The following is a 14,268-nucleotide window of genomic DNA, read 5'->3' as shown; positions in this document are numbered from 1 at the left end:
GGGAGACAAGACGAGGGTGCTCGCTGTCCCCGCTGCTCTACTTGTTGGGGGCGGAGCCTCTGGCAGAGCTGATAAGGAGCAATCCAAGTATTATGGGTGTTTCTACAGGCGGCCTGCAGCACAAGATTTCGCTTTACGCGGATGATGTCTTGCTCTACATATCCAACCCTGAGAAATCCCTCCCTCTCATTTTAGACACAATTGCTCAGTATGGCAAGTTTTCAGGTTATAAGATCAATTTTAACAAATCCAAGACGGCGAGTGTCCTGATGGACTGTCATCGAAGACCCTGTTTTACTGTTAAGGGTTAATGCCACACGGTCAAGGTTAGGCTTGCACAGATCGGGAGGACCTCAGGATCGTACCTGAGGTCGAATTGTGCTTCTCACCCTAACGGTTCTCTCACTGTCACCCAAAGGCAAATGACATTTAGGGCCAGGCTTCATTTTGGGCCTACTTTTTTTCACGGGCGCTGCACTCTGAGTGAGCTACGGTCAAGCGGGGCGTCTTGTTGAACTCGGCACGGCCTAGAGAATATGGAAATGCCATTGCAGGCTCTGTGTGTCTTTAAGCACCGCACTTTGTCACTCCATCCTTGCTGTGTGTGTGTGTGAGAGAGAGAGCTTTTCTTTGACATCTGTTGGGAGAAATGACTGACTTACAGTTTACGGGGGTTGCCTAAAAAGATCTGACCTTTTTAACCCCTGGAAACAGCCACTATGACACCATTTAAGGCACTTCCGGTTGGCACAGTAAGCTATAAATAAACTCATATCCTGATTGGGGTATGCCTTTACAGAATCCTGAGTTTTATGTCTTTACGTTAAGAACTGAGTTATTTACGGAGGGTTTAGTGAGTGTGTGTTATTTCAGAAAATCATAGAAAATCACAGAAATCTCGCAGAGCTCCGCAGCACACTTTAAAAAGATTCGTATGAACACCCTGCAACTGGATCTGTAACTGTTTAAAAAAAAAGATATATATATTTTTGAACATCACCAATTTGACATTGTACGATTTGTCTTAAATGACGATAGATAAATGGCTGGTTCTTTTTTTATTGACACTGGAGGCTCCTTGACTTTGACGTGAAGCGGAAAAATTATTGCTCTATTTTCATTTTGGACCTTTAATCCCAGAAAAATGGCTATAACTCAAAAACCGTTGAGGCCTAGACGCCATCTTGTTCGAGGCCAACTGCCCATTATGCCAAACCTATGCTCACCAAGTTTCGGCTTCGAAATATTTTCCGTTTAGGAGATAAGGCCACGTTGTGATTCGTGATGTTTTGTACATTTGCAATATGATTGCTTATGCCCTCTTGTGGGATTTACCGGGACAGCGGAAAAATGACCAAAATTTGATTATTTTATAAAACGGAAACCGAATGTCCGAGAGAGTTCGTTTGACTTCCCGGTAGATCCGGCCCTGCCGCACGGCCCGACGCCGTCCGCGAATTTTACAAACGTTTTCGGACGTCTGTCAAGGGACCGTACATTTGCAATATGGACTTTCTCACTAACCATATGGCGAATGTCAAAATGTTCCCTTAAGGTATGTTAAAGACTCCAGCCTTCTAAGTCAGACTGTTCTCTCTGCTACCGCACGGTAAGCGGTACCGAAGTGCCACGTCTAGGTCCAAGAGGCTTCTAAACAGCTTCTACCCCCAAGCCATAAGACTCCTGAACAGCTAATCAAATGGCTACCCAGACTATTTGCACCCACTCCTACGCTGCTGCTACTTTCTGTTATCATCTATGCATAGCCACTTTCATAACCCTCCCTGCATGTACATAATGACTTCAACTACCTCGAAGCTGCGCATTGACACATTGACTCAGAACCGGTACCCCTGTATATAGCCCCGCTATTGTTATTTACTGCTGCTCTTTAATTATTTGTTTTTCTTATCTTTTACTTTTTCTCAGTATTTTCATAAAACTGAATTGTTGGTTAAGGGCTTGTAAGTAAGCATTTCACTGTGTTGTATTCGGTGCATGTGACAATTCAAATCTGTAGTTTAGTATCCGCTTCATCGTTCTGCTTTATCACCTGTTTTGAGTTTTGATTGTAAACGGGAATCGGGAGGATCTAGTTAGGATCAGATTTGCCAAATGAAGGGAGGGAGAGAGCTTTGCATGCGTCTCTGTGTGTGGAGTGAAGGTGATCTACTTTTTACTAGTTGCACAAGTGACATGCTGGTAGAAATGAGGTAAACTAAAATTTGTTTTTCCTGCATTAAAATCACCGATCACTTGGAGCTCCACCTCTGGGTGAGATTTATTTCTGCTTCGCTTATGGCCCTATACAGCTTGTTGAATTTGGTGTTAGTGCCAGCATCAGTTTGTGGTGGTAAATAGACAGCTACGAAAAATATTGATGAAGTCTCTTGTTAAATATTATGGTCTGCAGCTTATCATGAGATATTCAAACTAAGGTGAGCAGGTCCTTGATACTTGCTTAATATTAGACCCACACCACTCCCCTTGAGCTTACCTGACGCCGTCATCCTGTCCTGCCGATACATAGTAAAACCAGCTAGAATATTGTCCTTGTTCAGCCACGTTTACAAGAGACATAGGATATTCCAGTTCTTCAGGTCCCATTGATAGTCTCAAACAGAGCTTGTCCAGTTTAATCTCCAGTGATTATACATTTGTCAATAGAACAGAGGGTAGAGACTGATTATTTACTCTCCGCCGTAGCTTCATCAGGGTACCTGCACGTCGGCCTCAATATCGCAGTGTCTTTCTCTTCCGCGTGTCTGGGGTTAGGGCCTGGTCTAGGGTTAGGGCCTGGTCTGGGGTTGAGCAGTATGTCCTTTGCCGCAAACTCATTGAAGTAGAAATCTTCATCCAAATTAAGGCAACTGATGGCTGTTCTGATGTCCAGAAGATATTTTCGGTTGTAGGAAACGATGGCGGAAACATTATGTACAAAAAAAGTTAAGATCAACGCAAAAAAAACACTAATCTGTTAAAAAGTTTTGGGAGATTTTAGGATGACCAAATCAATGGAAGCCAGAGGAAAAAAGTAGTCAGCTAGGCTGGATGCTGTGCGAGAATTAAGGCTAACCGTTGAACTCATCTTTCTTCTCTAATCCAGATGACATAAAACTAGAGAGGTAAGAGATTTTGAGGCATGACATGTACTATTTTAGAATACACTTTTTATATTAATGTGATATTCCTTATCTCTGTGAAATGTCAATGGAGCACTGAGTGTACCGCAAGCTTTTTATTTTCGAAGCTTTATACATTTTCGAAGCTTTATACATTTAATTCAGTTTGTCATGTTAATTTTGCTTTTTGCAACCTCGCGGAAACAATTTTGCAGACTATACACTGGGAGTCTGGGCTAGAGGTCGACCGATTTAATCTGCAGGACCGATTTCAAGTTTTCATAACAATCGGTAATCAGCATTTTTGGACACCGATTATGGCCGGTTACATTGCACTCCACGAGGATACTGCGTGGCAGGCTTGTCCACCTGTTACACGAGTGCAGCAAGGAGCCAAGGTAAGTTGCTAGCTAGCATTAAACTTATCTTGTAAAAAAACAATCAATTTTCACACAATCACTAGTTAACTACACATGGTTGATGATATTACTAGTTTAACTAGCTTGTCCTGCGTTGCATGTAATCAATGCGGTGCCTGTTAATTTATCATTGAATCACAGCCTACTTCACCAAACGGGTGATATAACAAGCGCATTCACAAAAAAAGCACTGTCGTTGAACCAATTTACCTAACCATAAACATCAGTGCCTTTCTTAAAATCAATACACAATGTATATACACTGCTCAAAAAAATAAAGGGAACACTTAAACAACACAATGTAACTCCAAGTCAATCACACTTCTGTGAAATCAAACTGTCCACCTAGGAAGCAACACTGATTGACAATAAATTTCACATGCTGTTGTGCAAATGGAATAGACAACAGGTGGAAATTATAGGCAATTAGCAAGACACCCCCAATAAAGGAGTGGTTCTGCAGGTGGTGACCACAGACCACTTCTCAGTTCCTATGCTTCCTGGCTGATGTTTTGGTCACTTTTGAATGCTGGCGGTGCTTTCACTCTAGTGGTAGCATGAGACGGAGTCTACAACCCACACAAGTGGCTCAGGTAGTGCAGCTCATCCAGGATGGCACATCAATGCGAACTGTGGCAAGAAGGTTTACTGTGTCTGTCAGCGTAGTGTCCAGAGCATGGAGGCGCTACCAGGAGACAGGCCAGTACATCAGGAGACGTGGAGGAGGCCGTAGGAGGGCAACAACCCAGCAGCAGGACTGCTACCTCTGCCTTTGTGCAAGGAGGAGCAGAAGGAGCACTGCCAGAGCCCTGCAAAATGACCTCCAGCAAGCCACAAATGTGCATGTGTCTACTCAAACGGTCAGAAACAGACTCCATGAGGGTGGTATGAGGGCCCGACGTCCACAGGTGGGGGTTGTGCTTACAGCCCAACACCGTGCAGGACGTTTGGCATTTGCCAGAGAACACCAAGATTGGCAAATTCGCCACTGGCGCCCTGTGCTCGTCACAGATGAAAGCAGGTTCACACTGAGCACATGTGACAGGCGTGACAGAGTCTGGAGACGCCGTGGAGAACGTTCTGCTGCCTGCAACATCCTCCAGCATGACCGGTTTGGCGGTGGGTCAGTCATGGTGTGGGGTGGCATTTCTTTGGGGGGCCGCACAGCCCTCCATGTGCTCGCCAGAGGTAGCCTGACTGCCATTAGGTACCGAGATGAGATCCTCAGACCCCTTCTGAGACCATATGCTGGTGCGGTTGGCCCTGGGTTCCTCCTAATGCAAGACCATGCTAGACCTCATGTGGCTGGAATGTCAGCAGTTCCTGCAAGAGGAAGGCATTGATGCTATGGACTGGCCCGCCCGTTCCACAGACCTGAATCCAATTGAGCATATCTGGGACATAATGTCTCGCTCCAACCCCCAACGCCACGTTGCACCACAGACTGTCCAGGAGTTGGCGGATGCTTTAGTCCAGGTCTGGGAGGAGATCCCTCAGGAGACCATCCGCCACCTCATCAGGAGCATGCCCAGGCGTTATAGGGAGGTCATACAGGCACTTGGAGGCCACACGCACTACTGGGCCTCATTTTGACTTGTTTTAAGGACATTACATCAAAGTTGGATCAGCCTGTAGTGTGGTTTTCCACTTTAATTTTGAGTGTGACTCCAAATCCACACCTCCATGGGTTGATAAATTTGATTTCCATTGATCAAATTTCCATTTCCATTTTTGTGTGATTTTGTTGTCAGCACATTCAACTATGTAAAGAAAAAAAGTATTTAATAAGAATATTTCATTCATTCAGATCTAGGATGTGTTATTTTAGTGTTCCCTTTATTTTTTTGAGCAGTGTATATATGCTTTTTTTTGGTCCTCCAATAATTGGTATCAGCGTTGAAAAATCATAATCAGTCGACCTCTATTCCAGGCTGCATCACATTCGTCTGTGATTGGGTCCCATATGGCGGCACACAATTGGCCCAATAATAGTTTTTTTGCACTCAACAAATTGGGAGTCTGTGTATTGGTTGGACTCCCTGATTCAACGTGGAATTTTAAGAATTATTATTATCTTTTTAACGGAACCCGCCCGTTTAAACCTTAAGACATTTTGTGGTCTTCGAAGTTGTTTCCGTGGTTTGCAAAATTAGTGTGACACAAGCTGAATTAAATGTAAAAGGAAATAAAAAGCTTGGTATATGCTCAGTGCTTGTTTTTGTGAGAAATCTTCGAAAAAAACAGGAATTTTGAATTAATTTGAAAAGCGCATATTAAAGTAGCCTACTACATTTCATGTTTCAAAATCGATATCATCTTACCTCGATTGTTTTATGTCCTGCGGATTTGAGAAAAAAGATGAGTTCAACTGGAAAGTGAGCCTGTCGGGTAGGTAGTAGCCTTAATTCCTGCACAGAATTCAGCCTAGCTGACGCAATGCAATGTTTTTTCTTTGTCCTCCAAGCAGTAAAGTTAGATAAAAAACAAAGTAGATACAAATGCACCTTATGGAACAGCGGGGACTGTGAAGCAACACCAACAGGCATAAGCACATACACACACAATAACAACATATGCACTATACACACACACACACATGGATTTTGTGTTGTAGAGTAGGGGCCTGAGGGGGCACACTTAATGTGTTGTGACATCTGTTCTGAATGTATTGTAATGTTACTTGATGTTTTTATAATTATAACTGCCTTAATTTTGCTGAAGCCCAGGAAGAGTAGCTGCTGCCCTGGTCACCCTAATCCTGACCATCCTACAGTACAAGGGTATAAACTCCAATACATTTTGCACGGATTATGATCGAGACATGAGGATTGGACCATTGGTTTCTTAGAGGATTACAATACACAATTTACATTATTTTACCCTTTTAGTAAAAAAATGTTGGACACCCTATACATTTTCATGTTTAAGGCATATTGATTCAATTGTTTTAAAGATGGGGAGAGGTCCGTCTGTGATAAAGAGATGCTCAGCATTTTTAACACCACAGTCAACCAAACAAGTCTTACAGGCTCTAGTTTGATCTAATCATAACTATTCCCCATTGGTATGGTCAAGTGCTCCAAAGAAGGACCTAGAGAAACTGCAGCTGGCCCAGAAGAGCAGCACGCCTTGCCCATCAATGTACACAGAGGGCTAATATCAATAGTATGCTTCTCGGTCTCTTGGCTCAAAGTAGAGGAGAGATTGACTGCATGCATCAATTCTTGTTTTTGTGAGAAATGTATGTGTTAAATTCCAAATAGTTTGTAATTAGCTTACATATAGCTCTGACAGACGTACTTACCCACACCAGACATGCCACCAGGGGTCTCTTCACAGTCCCTAGGTCCAGAATAAATTCAAGAAAACTTACAATATTATATATATAGAGCCATCTCATATAGCGCGAGTGAACAGCAAACCTGGTTTTAAAACAAATATAGCAACACATCAAGGCAGAACACCTTTCCCCCATGTGACCTCATTTTTGTGTGTATGTACTGACATGTATGTGTAACTAATAGATGCGTGCACACACAAGCACTGTAACACACACACGCACACATTACTATTCTTTTAGTCATTTTTTATGTAAGTCTGAAATGTTTGTCAATGTTTTAAATGTATGTGAGTTGTCTTTAATGTATTTCTCGTTATGTGTTGGACCCCAGAAAGACTAGCGGTCACCATTGGCGTCGACTTATTTGGATCCTAATTTAAAAAATCTGAATAAAGAAACCCGTTTGTCTCTTTGACAGCTAGCTGACTGTTGGAAATTTCTGCTGTCTATATATTCCCAGGTTCAATGTATTTTGAAGTATGTTACATCTTGCCATCATATACATTTACAATCTCTTTGATTTTCCCTCAGATCGAAAAATGATCTATCCACAGCGATTTTAAAGCAGAAGACCAGGCCCAACCGGTTGGTTGTGGATGAATCTCTCAATGAGGACAACAGTGTGGTTTCTCTGTCTCAGGTGAGGCATTGGTGGTGCGACTGAATGGGGCAGGGACATTTTAGTGAACCCCTTGCCTGCACTGAGTACTACAATATTATTTCACCAGTAACTCACTCATTCATGTTGTGCAGGCTGTATTGCAGTTATATTCCCTGTTCAAGGTTTTTATTTTTTATTTCACCTTTATTTAACCAGGTAGGCTAGTTGAGAACAAGTTCTCATTTGCAACTGCGACCTGGCCAAGATAAAGCATAGCAGTGTGAGCAGACAACAGAGTTACACATGGTGTAATTAACAAGTCAATAACACAAAAGGGAAAAAAAAGAAGGGGAGTCTATATACATTGTGCAAAAGGCATGAGGTAGGCGAATAATTACAATTTTGCAGATTAACACTGGAGTGATAAATGATCAGATGGTCATGTACAGGTAGAGATATTGGTGTGCAAAAGAGCAGAAAAGTAAATAAATAAAAACAGTATGGGGATGAGGTAGGTAAAAATGGGTGGGCTATTTGCCGATAGACTATGTACAGCTGCAGCGATCGGTTAGCTGCTCAGATAGCAGATGTTTGAAGTTGGTGAGGGAGATAAGTCTCCAACTTCAGCGATTTTTGCAATTCGTTCCAGTCACAGGCAGCAGAGAACTGGAACGAAAGGCGGCCAAATTAGGTGTTGGCTTTAGGGATGATCAGTGAGATACACCTGCTGGAGCGCGTGCTACGGATGGGTGTTGCCTTCGTGACCAGTGAACTGAGATAAGGCGGAGCTTTACCTAGCATGGACTTGTAGATGACCTGGAGCCAGTGGGTCTGGCGACGAATATGTAGCGAGGGCCAGCCGACTAGAGCGTACAAGTCGCAGTGGTGGGTGGTGTAAGGTGCTTTAGTGACAAAACGGATGGCACTGTGATAAACTGCATCCAGTTTGCTGAGTAGAATGTTGGAAGCAATTTTGTAGATGACATCGTCGAGGATCGGTAGGATAGTCAGTTTTACTAGGGTAAGTTTGGCGGCGTGAGTGAAGGAGGCTTTGTTGCGGAATAGAAAGCCGACTCTTGATTTGATTTTCGATTGGAGATGTTTGATATGAGTCTGGAAGGAGAGTTTACAGTCTAGCCAGACACCTAGGTACTTATAGATGTCCACATATTCAAGGTTGGAACCATCCTGGGTGGTGATGCTGGTCAGGCGTGCGGGTGCAGGCAGCGAACGGTTGAAAAGCATGCATTTGGTTTTACTAGCGTTTAAGAGCAGTTGGAGGCCACGGAAGGAGTGTTGTATGGCATTGAAGCTCGTTTGGAGGTTAGATAGCACAGTGTCCAAGGACGGGCCGGAAGTATATAGAATGGTGTCGTCTGCGTAGAGGTGGATCAGGGAATCGCCCGCAGCAAGAGCAACATCATTGATATATACAGAAAAAAGAGTCGGCCCGAGGATTGAACCCTGTGGCACCCCTATAGAGACTTCCAGAGGACCGGACAGCATGCCCTCCGATTTGACATGCGGAACTCTGTCTGCAAAGTAATTGGTGAACCAGGCAAGGCAGTCAAGAACCGAGGCTGCTGAGTCTGCCGATAAGAATATGGTGATTGACCGAGTCGAAAGCCTTGGCAAGGTCGATGAAGACTGCTGCACAGTACTGTCTTTTATCGATGGCGGTTATGATATCGTTTAGTACCTTGAGCGTGGCTGAGGTGCACCCGTGACTGGCTCGGAAACCAGATTGCACAGCGGAGAAGGTACGGTGGGATTTGAGATGGTCAGTGACCTGTTTGTTGACTTGGCTTTCGAAGACCTTAGATAGGCAGGGCAGGATGGATATAGGTCTGTAACAGTTTGGGTCCAGGGTGTCTCCCCCTTTGAAGAGGGGAATGACTGCGGCAGCTTTCCAGTCCTTGGGGATCTCAGACGATATGAAAGAGAGGTTGAACAGGCTGGTAATAGGGGTTGCGACAATGGCGGCGGATAGTTTCAGAAATAGAGGGTCCAGATTGTCAAGCCCAGCTGATTTGTACGGGTCCAGGTTTTGCAGCTCTTTCAGAACATCTGCTATCTGGATTTGGGTAAAGGAGAACCTGGAGAGGCTTGGGCGAGTAGCTGCGGGGGGGGCGGAGCTGTTGGCCAAGGTTGGAGTAGCCAGGCGGAAGGCATGGCCAGCCGTTGAGAAATGCTTGTTGAAGTTTTCGATAATCATGGATTTATTGGTGGTGACCGTGTTACCTAGCCTCAGTGCAGTGGGCAGCTGGGAGGAGGTGCTCTTGTTCTCCATGGACTTCAGTGTCCCAGAACCTTTTGGAGTTGGAGCTACAGGATGCAAACTTCTGCCTGAAGAAGCTGGCCTTAGCTTTCCTGACTGACTGCGTGTATTGGTTCCTGACTTCCCTGAACAGTTGCATATCGCGGGGACTGTTCGATGCTATTGCAGTCCGCCACAGGATGTTTTTGTGCTGGTCGAGGGCAGTCAGGTCTGGAGTGAACCAAGGGCTATATCTGTTCTTAGTTCTGCATTTTTTGAACGGAGCATGCTTATCTAAAATGGCGAGGAAGTAACTTTTTAAAGAATGACCAGGCATCCTCAACTGACGGGATGAGGTCAATGTCCTTCCAGGATACCCGGGCCAGGTCGATTAGAAAGGCCTGCTCACAGAAGTGTTTTAGGGAGCGTTTGACAGTGATGAGGGGTGGTCGTTTGACTGCGGCTCCGTAGCGGATACAGTCAATGAGGCAGTGATCGCTGAGATCCTGGTTGAAGACAGCGGAGGTGTATTTGGAGGGCCAGTTGGTCAGGATGACGTCTAATGAGGGTGCCCTTGTTTACAGATTTAGGGTTGTACCTGGTGGGTTCCTTTTTTTGATTTGTGTGAGATTGAGGGCATCTAGCTTAGATTGTAGGTTCTATACTATATCAGTAGGATTCCGTGTCTGACTAATTCCTCTTTCCTGCCCCACCCTAGGCAAAGATGGATGAGTTGCAGCTGTTCAGGGGAGACACAGTGCTGATGAAAGGAAAGAAGAGACGGGAGACGGTATGCATCGTGCTCTCTGACGATACCTGCTCCGACGAGAAGGTCCGCATGAACAGAGTGGTCCGCAACAACCTGAGAGTCCGCCTGGGAGATGTCATCAGGTGAGATAGAACTGGAGAACTTTGGCATCAGTGCAGTATGATGTGGGGAACCAGACCGCTGCTCCTTCATACTGTACAGTAAAGCCATGGCATAATTAGTTCCTTTTGTGATCACACAGTATTCAGCCCTGCCCAGATGTGAAGTACGGGAAACGGATCCATGTTCTGCCCATCGATGACACTGTAGAGGGGATCACAGGGAACCTGTTTGAGGTCTACCTCAAGCCCTACTTCCTGGAGGCCTACAGGCCCATCAGGAAAGGTAACTGATTCAGAGGATAACATGGGGTGTTTTCAGTAGGCACCAAATGGGAGAAAATGTTTAACCTGTCTAGGACCGTTCCGCTAGCTGAACCCCCCCCTGGAACAGCCAGTGAAAGTGCAGGGCGCCAAATTCAAAACAACAAAAATCTCATAATTAAAATTCCTCAAGCATACAAGTATTTTACACCATTTTAAAGATACAATTCTTGTTAATCCAGCCACAGTGTCTGATTTCAAAAAGGATTTACAGCGAAAGCACCACAAACGATTATGTTAGGTCACCACCAAAACACAGCCATTTTTCCAGCCAAAGAGCGGAGTCACAAAAAGCAGAAATAAAGAAAATTATTCACTAACCTTTGATCTTCATCAGATGACACTCATAGGACTTCATGTTACACAATACATGTATGTTTTGTTTGATAAAGTTCATATTTATATAAAATAAATCTGAGTTTACATTGCATGTTACGCGTGTTACGTTCAGTAGTTCTAAAACATGCGGTGATTGTGCAGAGAGCCACATCAAATTACAAAAAATTTCATAATAAACATTGATAAAGATACGACTACTATACATGGAACTTTAGATAAACTTCTCCTTAATGCCACCGCTGTGTCAGATTTCAAAAACCTTTACGGAGAAAGCAAACCATGCAATAATCTGAGTACAGCCTTTAGACAACAAAGCAGCCAAAAAGATACTGGGTAGTCAATATTTACTCAGAAATAGCATTTTAAATATTGACTTACATTTGATCTTCATCAGAATGCACTCCCAGAAATGCCAGTTCCACCATAAATGTTTGATTTGTTCGATAATATCCATCAGTTATGTCCAAATATCTTATTTTGTTAGGGCGTTTGGTAAACAAATCCAAAAGCGTTCAGGTCGCGCCGAACGTCGGAAGAAAAGTTTTAAAAAGATCCATTACAGCCCGTAGAAACATGCCAAACTAAGTATTGAATCAATCTTTAGGATGTTTTTAACAGAAAACTTAATTAATGTTCCAACCGGACAATTCCTTTGTCTGTACAAATGAAGTGGAACGTAGCTACCTTTCACGTGAGCGCGCCAGACCGAGGCTGTGGCACTCTGCCAGACCACTCACTCAAAGAGCTCTTATGAGCCCCTCCTTTAGAGTAGAATCTTCAAAACGGTTTGTAAATACTGTTGACATCTAGTGGAAGCCTTGGGAAGTGAAACACAACTAATATCCCACTGAGTTGAAAAACTACAAACCTCAGATTTCCCACTTCCTGGTTGGATTTTTTCTCAGGTTTTGGTTATTATACTCCGACATCATTCAAACAGTTTTAGGAACTTCAGAGTGTTTTCTATCCAAATCAAATTGATTAATATAGCCCTTCGTACATCAGCTGATATCTCAAAGTGCTGTACAGAAACCCAGCCTAAAACCCCAAACAGCAAGCAATGCAGGTGTAGAAGCACAGTGACTAGGAAAAACTCCCTAGAAAGGCCAAAACCTAGGAAAAAACCTAGAGAGGAACCGGGCTATGAGGGGTGGCCAGTCCTCTTCTGGCTGTGCCGGGTGGAGATTATAACAGAACATGGCCAAGATGTTCAAATGTTCATAAATGACCAGCATGGTCAAATAATAATGATCACAGTAGTTGTCGAGGGTGCAGCAAGTCAGCACCTCAGGAGTAAATGTCAGTTGGCTTTTCATAGCCGATCATTAAGAGTATCTCTACCACTCCTGCTGACTCTAGAGAGTTGAAAACAGCAGGTCTGGGACAGGTAGCACGTCCGGTGAACAGGTCAGGATTCTATAGCCGCAGGCAGAACAGTTGAAACTAGAGCAGCTGCACGGCCAGGTGGACTGGGGACAGCAAGGAGTCATCATGCCAGGTAGTCCTGAGGCATGGTCCTAGGGCTCAGGTCCTCCTCCGAGAGAATTAGAGAGAGCATACTTAAATTCACACAGGACACCGGATAAGACAGAAGTACTCCAGATATTACAAACTGACCCTAGCCCCCCGACACATGTGCTTACTGGTGCTGCAGCATAAATACTGGAGACAGGAGGGGTCAGGAAACACTGTGGCCCGATAATACCCCCGGACAGGGCCAAACAGGGATATAACCCCACCCACTTTGCCGATGCACAGCCCCCACACCACTAGAGCGATATCTTCAACCACCAACTTACCATCCTGAGACGAGGCCGATTATAGCCCAGGAAGATCTCCGCCACTGCACAACCCAAGGGGGGGGGGGGGGGGCTCCAACCCAGACAGGAAGATCACATCAGTGACTCAACCCACTCAAGTGACGCACCCCTCCTAGGGACAGCATGAAAGAGCACCAGTAAGCCAGTGACTCAGCCCCTGTAATAGGGTTAGAGGCAGAGAATCCCAGTGGAAAGAGGGAACCGACCAGGCAGAGACAGCAAGGGCGGTTCATTGCTCCAAAGCCTTTCCGTTCACCTTCACACTCCTGGGCCAGACTACACTCAATCATAGGACCTACTGAAGAGATGAGTCTTCAGTAAAGACTTAAAGGTTGAGACAGTGTCTGCGTCTTTCACATGGGTAGGCAGACCATTCCATAAAAATGGAGCTCTATAGGAGAAAGCCCTGCCTCCAGCTGTTTGCTTAGAAATTATATGGACAATTAGGAGGCCTGCGTCTTGTGACCATAGTGTACGTTTAGGTATGTACGGCAGGACCAAATCAGAGAGATCGGTAGGAGCAAGCCCATGTAATGCTTTGTAGGTTAGCAGTAAAACCTTGAAATCAGCCCTTGCCTTGACAGGAAGCCAGTGTAGGGAGGCTAGCACGAGTAATATGATCACATTTTTTGGTTCTAGTCAGGATTCTATCAGCCTTAGTGCTAAATAACTTAAGTTTATTTAGTGCTTTATCCGGGTAGCCGGAAAGTAGAGCATTGCAGTAGTCTAACCTAGAAGTAACAAAAGCATGGATTAATTTTTCTGCATCATTTTTAGACAAAGTTTCTGAATTTTGCAATGTTACGTAGATGGAAAAAAGCTGTCCTTTAAACAGTCATGATATGTTCGTTAAAAGAGAGATCAGGGTCCAGAGTAACGCCGAGGTCCTTCAAAGTTTTATTTGAGATTACTGTACAACCATAAAGATTAATTGTCAGATTCAACAGAAAATCTCTTTGTTTTTTGGGGCCTAGAACAAGCATCTCTGTTTTGTCAGAGTTTAAAAGTAGAACGTTTGCAGCCATCCACTTCCTTATGTCCGAAACACAGGCTTCTAGCGAGGGCAATTTTGGGGCTTCACCATGTTTCATTGAAATGTACAGCTGTGTGTCATCCGCATAGCAGTGAAAGTTAACATTATGTTTTCGAATGAGATCCCCAAGAGGTAAAATATATAGT

The 14,268-nt window shown here is 44.3% G+C and overlaps 1 protein-coding gene across 1 annotated transcript in view; it reads left to right on the top strand.

The window, feature by feature from the left end:
- Window positions 1-14,268, top strand: part of LOC115101111 (transitional endoplasmic reticulum ATPase-like) — a 68,206-nt gene that overhangs the window by 19,493 nt on the left and 34,445 nt on the right. The window contains exons 2-4 of the mRNA XM_029620321.2: window positions 7,413-7,521; window positions 10,458-10,630; window positions 10,750-10,892. Of these exons, the coding sequence (XP_029476181.1) occupies window positions 7,413-7,521; window positions 10,458-10,630; window positions 10,750-10,892 (425 nt within the window). The remainder of the gene's footprint in view (window positions 1-7,412; window positions 7,522-10,457; window positions 10,631-10,749; window positions 10,893-14,268) is intronic.

Source organism: Oncorhynchus nerka, linkage group LG19 (assembly GCF_034236695.1).
Source record: "Oncorhynchus nerka isolate Pitt River linkage group LG19, Oner_Uvic_2.0, whole genome shotgun sequence".
In the NCBI taxonomy this organism is placed as follows: domain Eukaryota; kingdom Metazoa; phylum Chordata; class Actinopteri; order Salmoniformes; family Salmonidae; genus Oncorhynchus; species Oncorhynchus nerka.
Note: the sequence above shows the minus strand (reverse complement) of the source record. Positions and strands in the feature narration are given on the sequence as shown.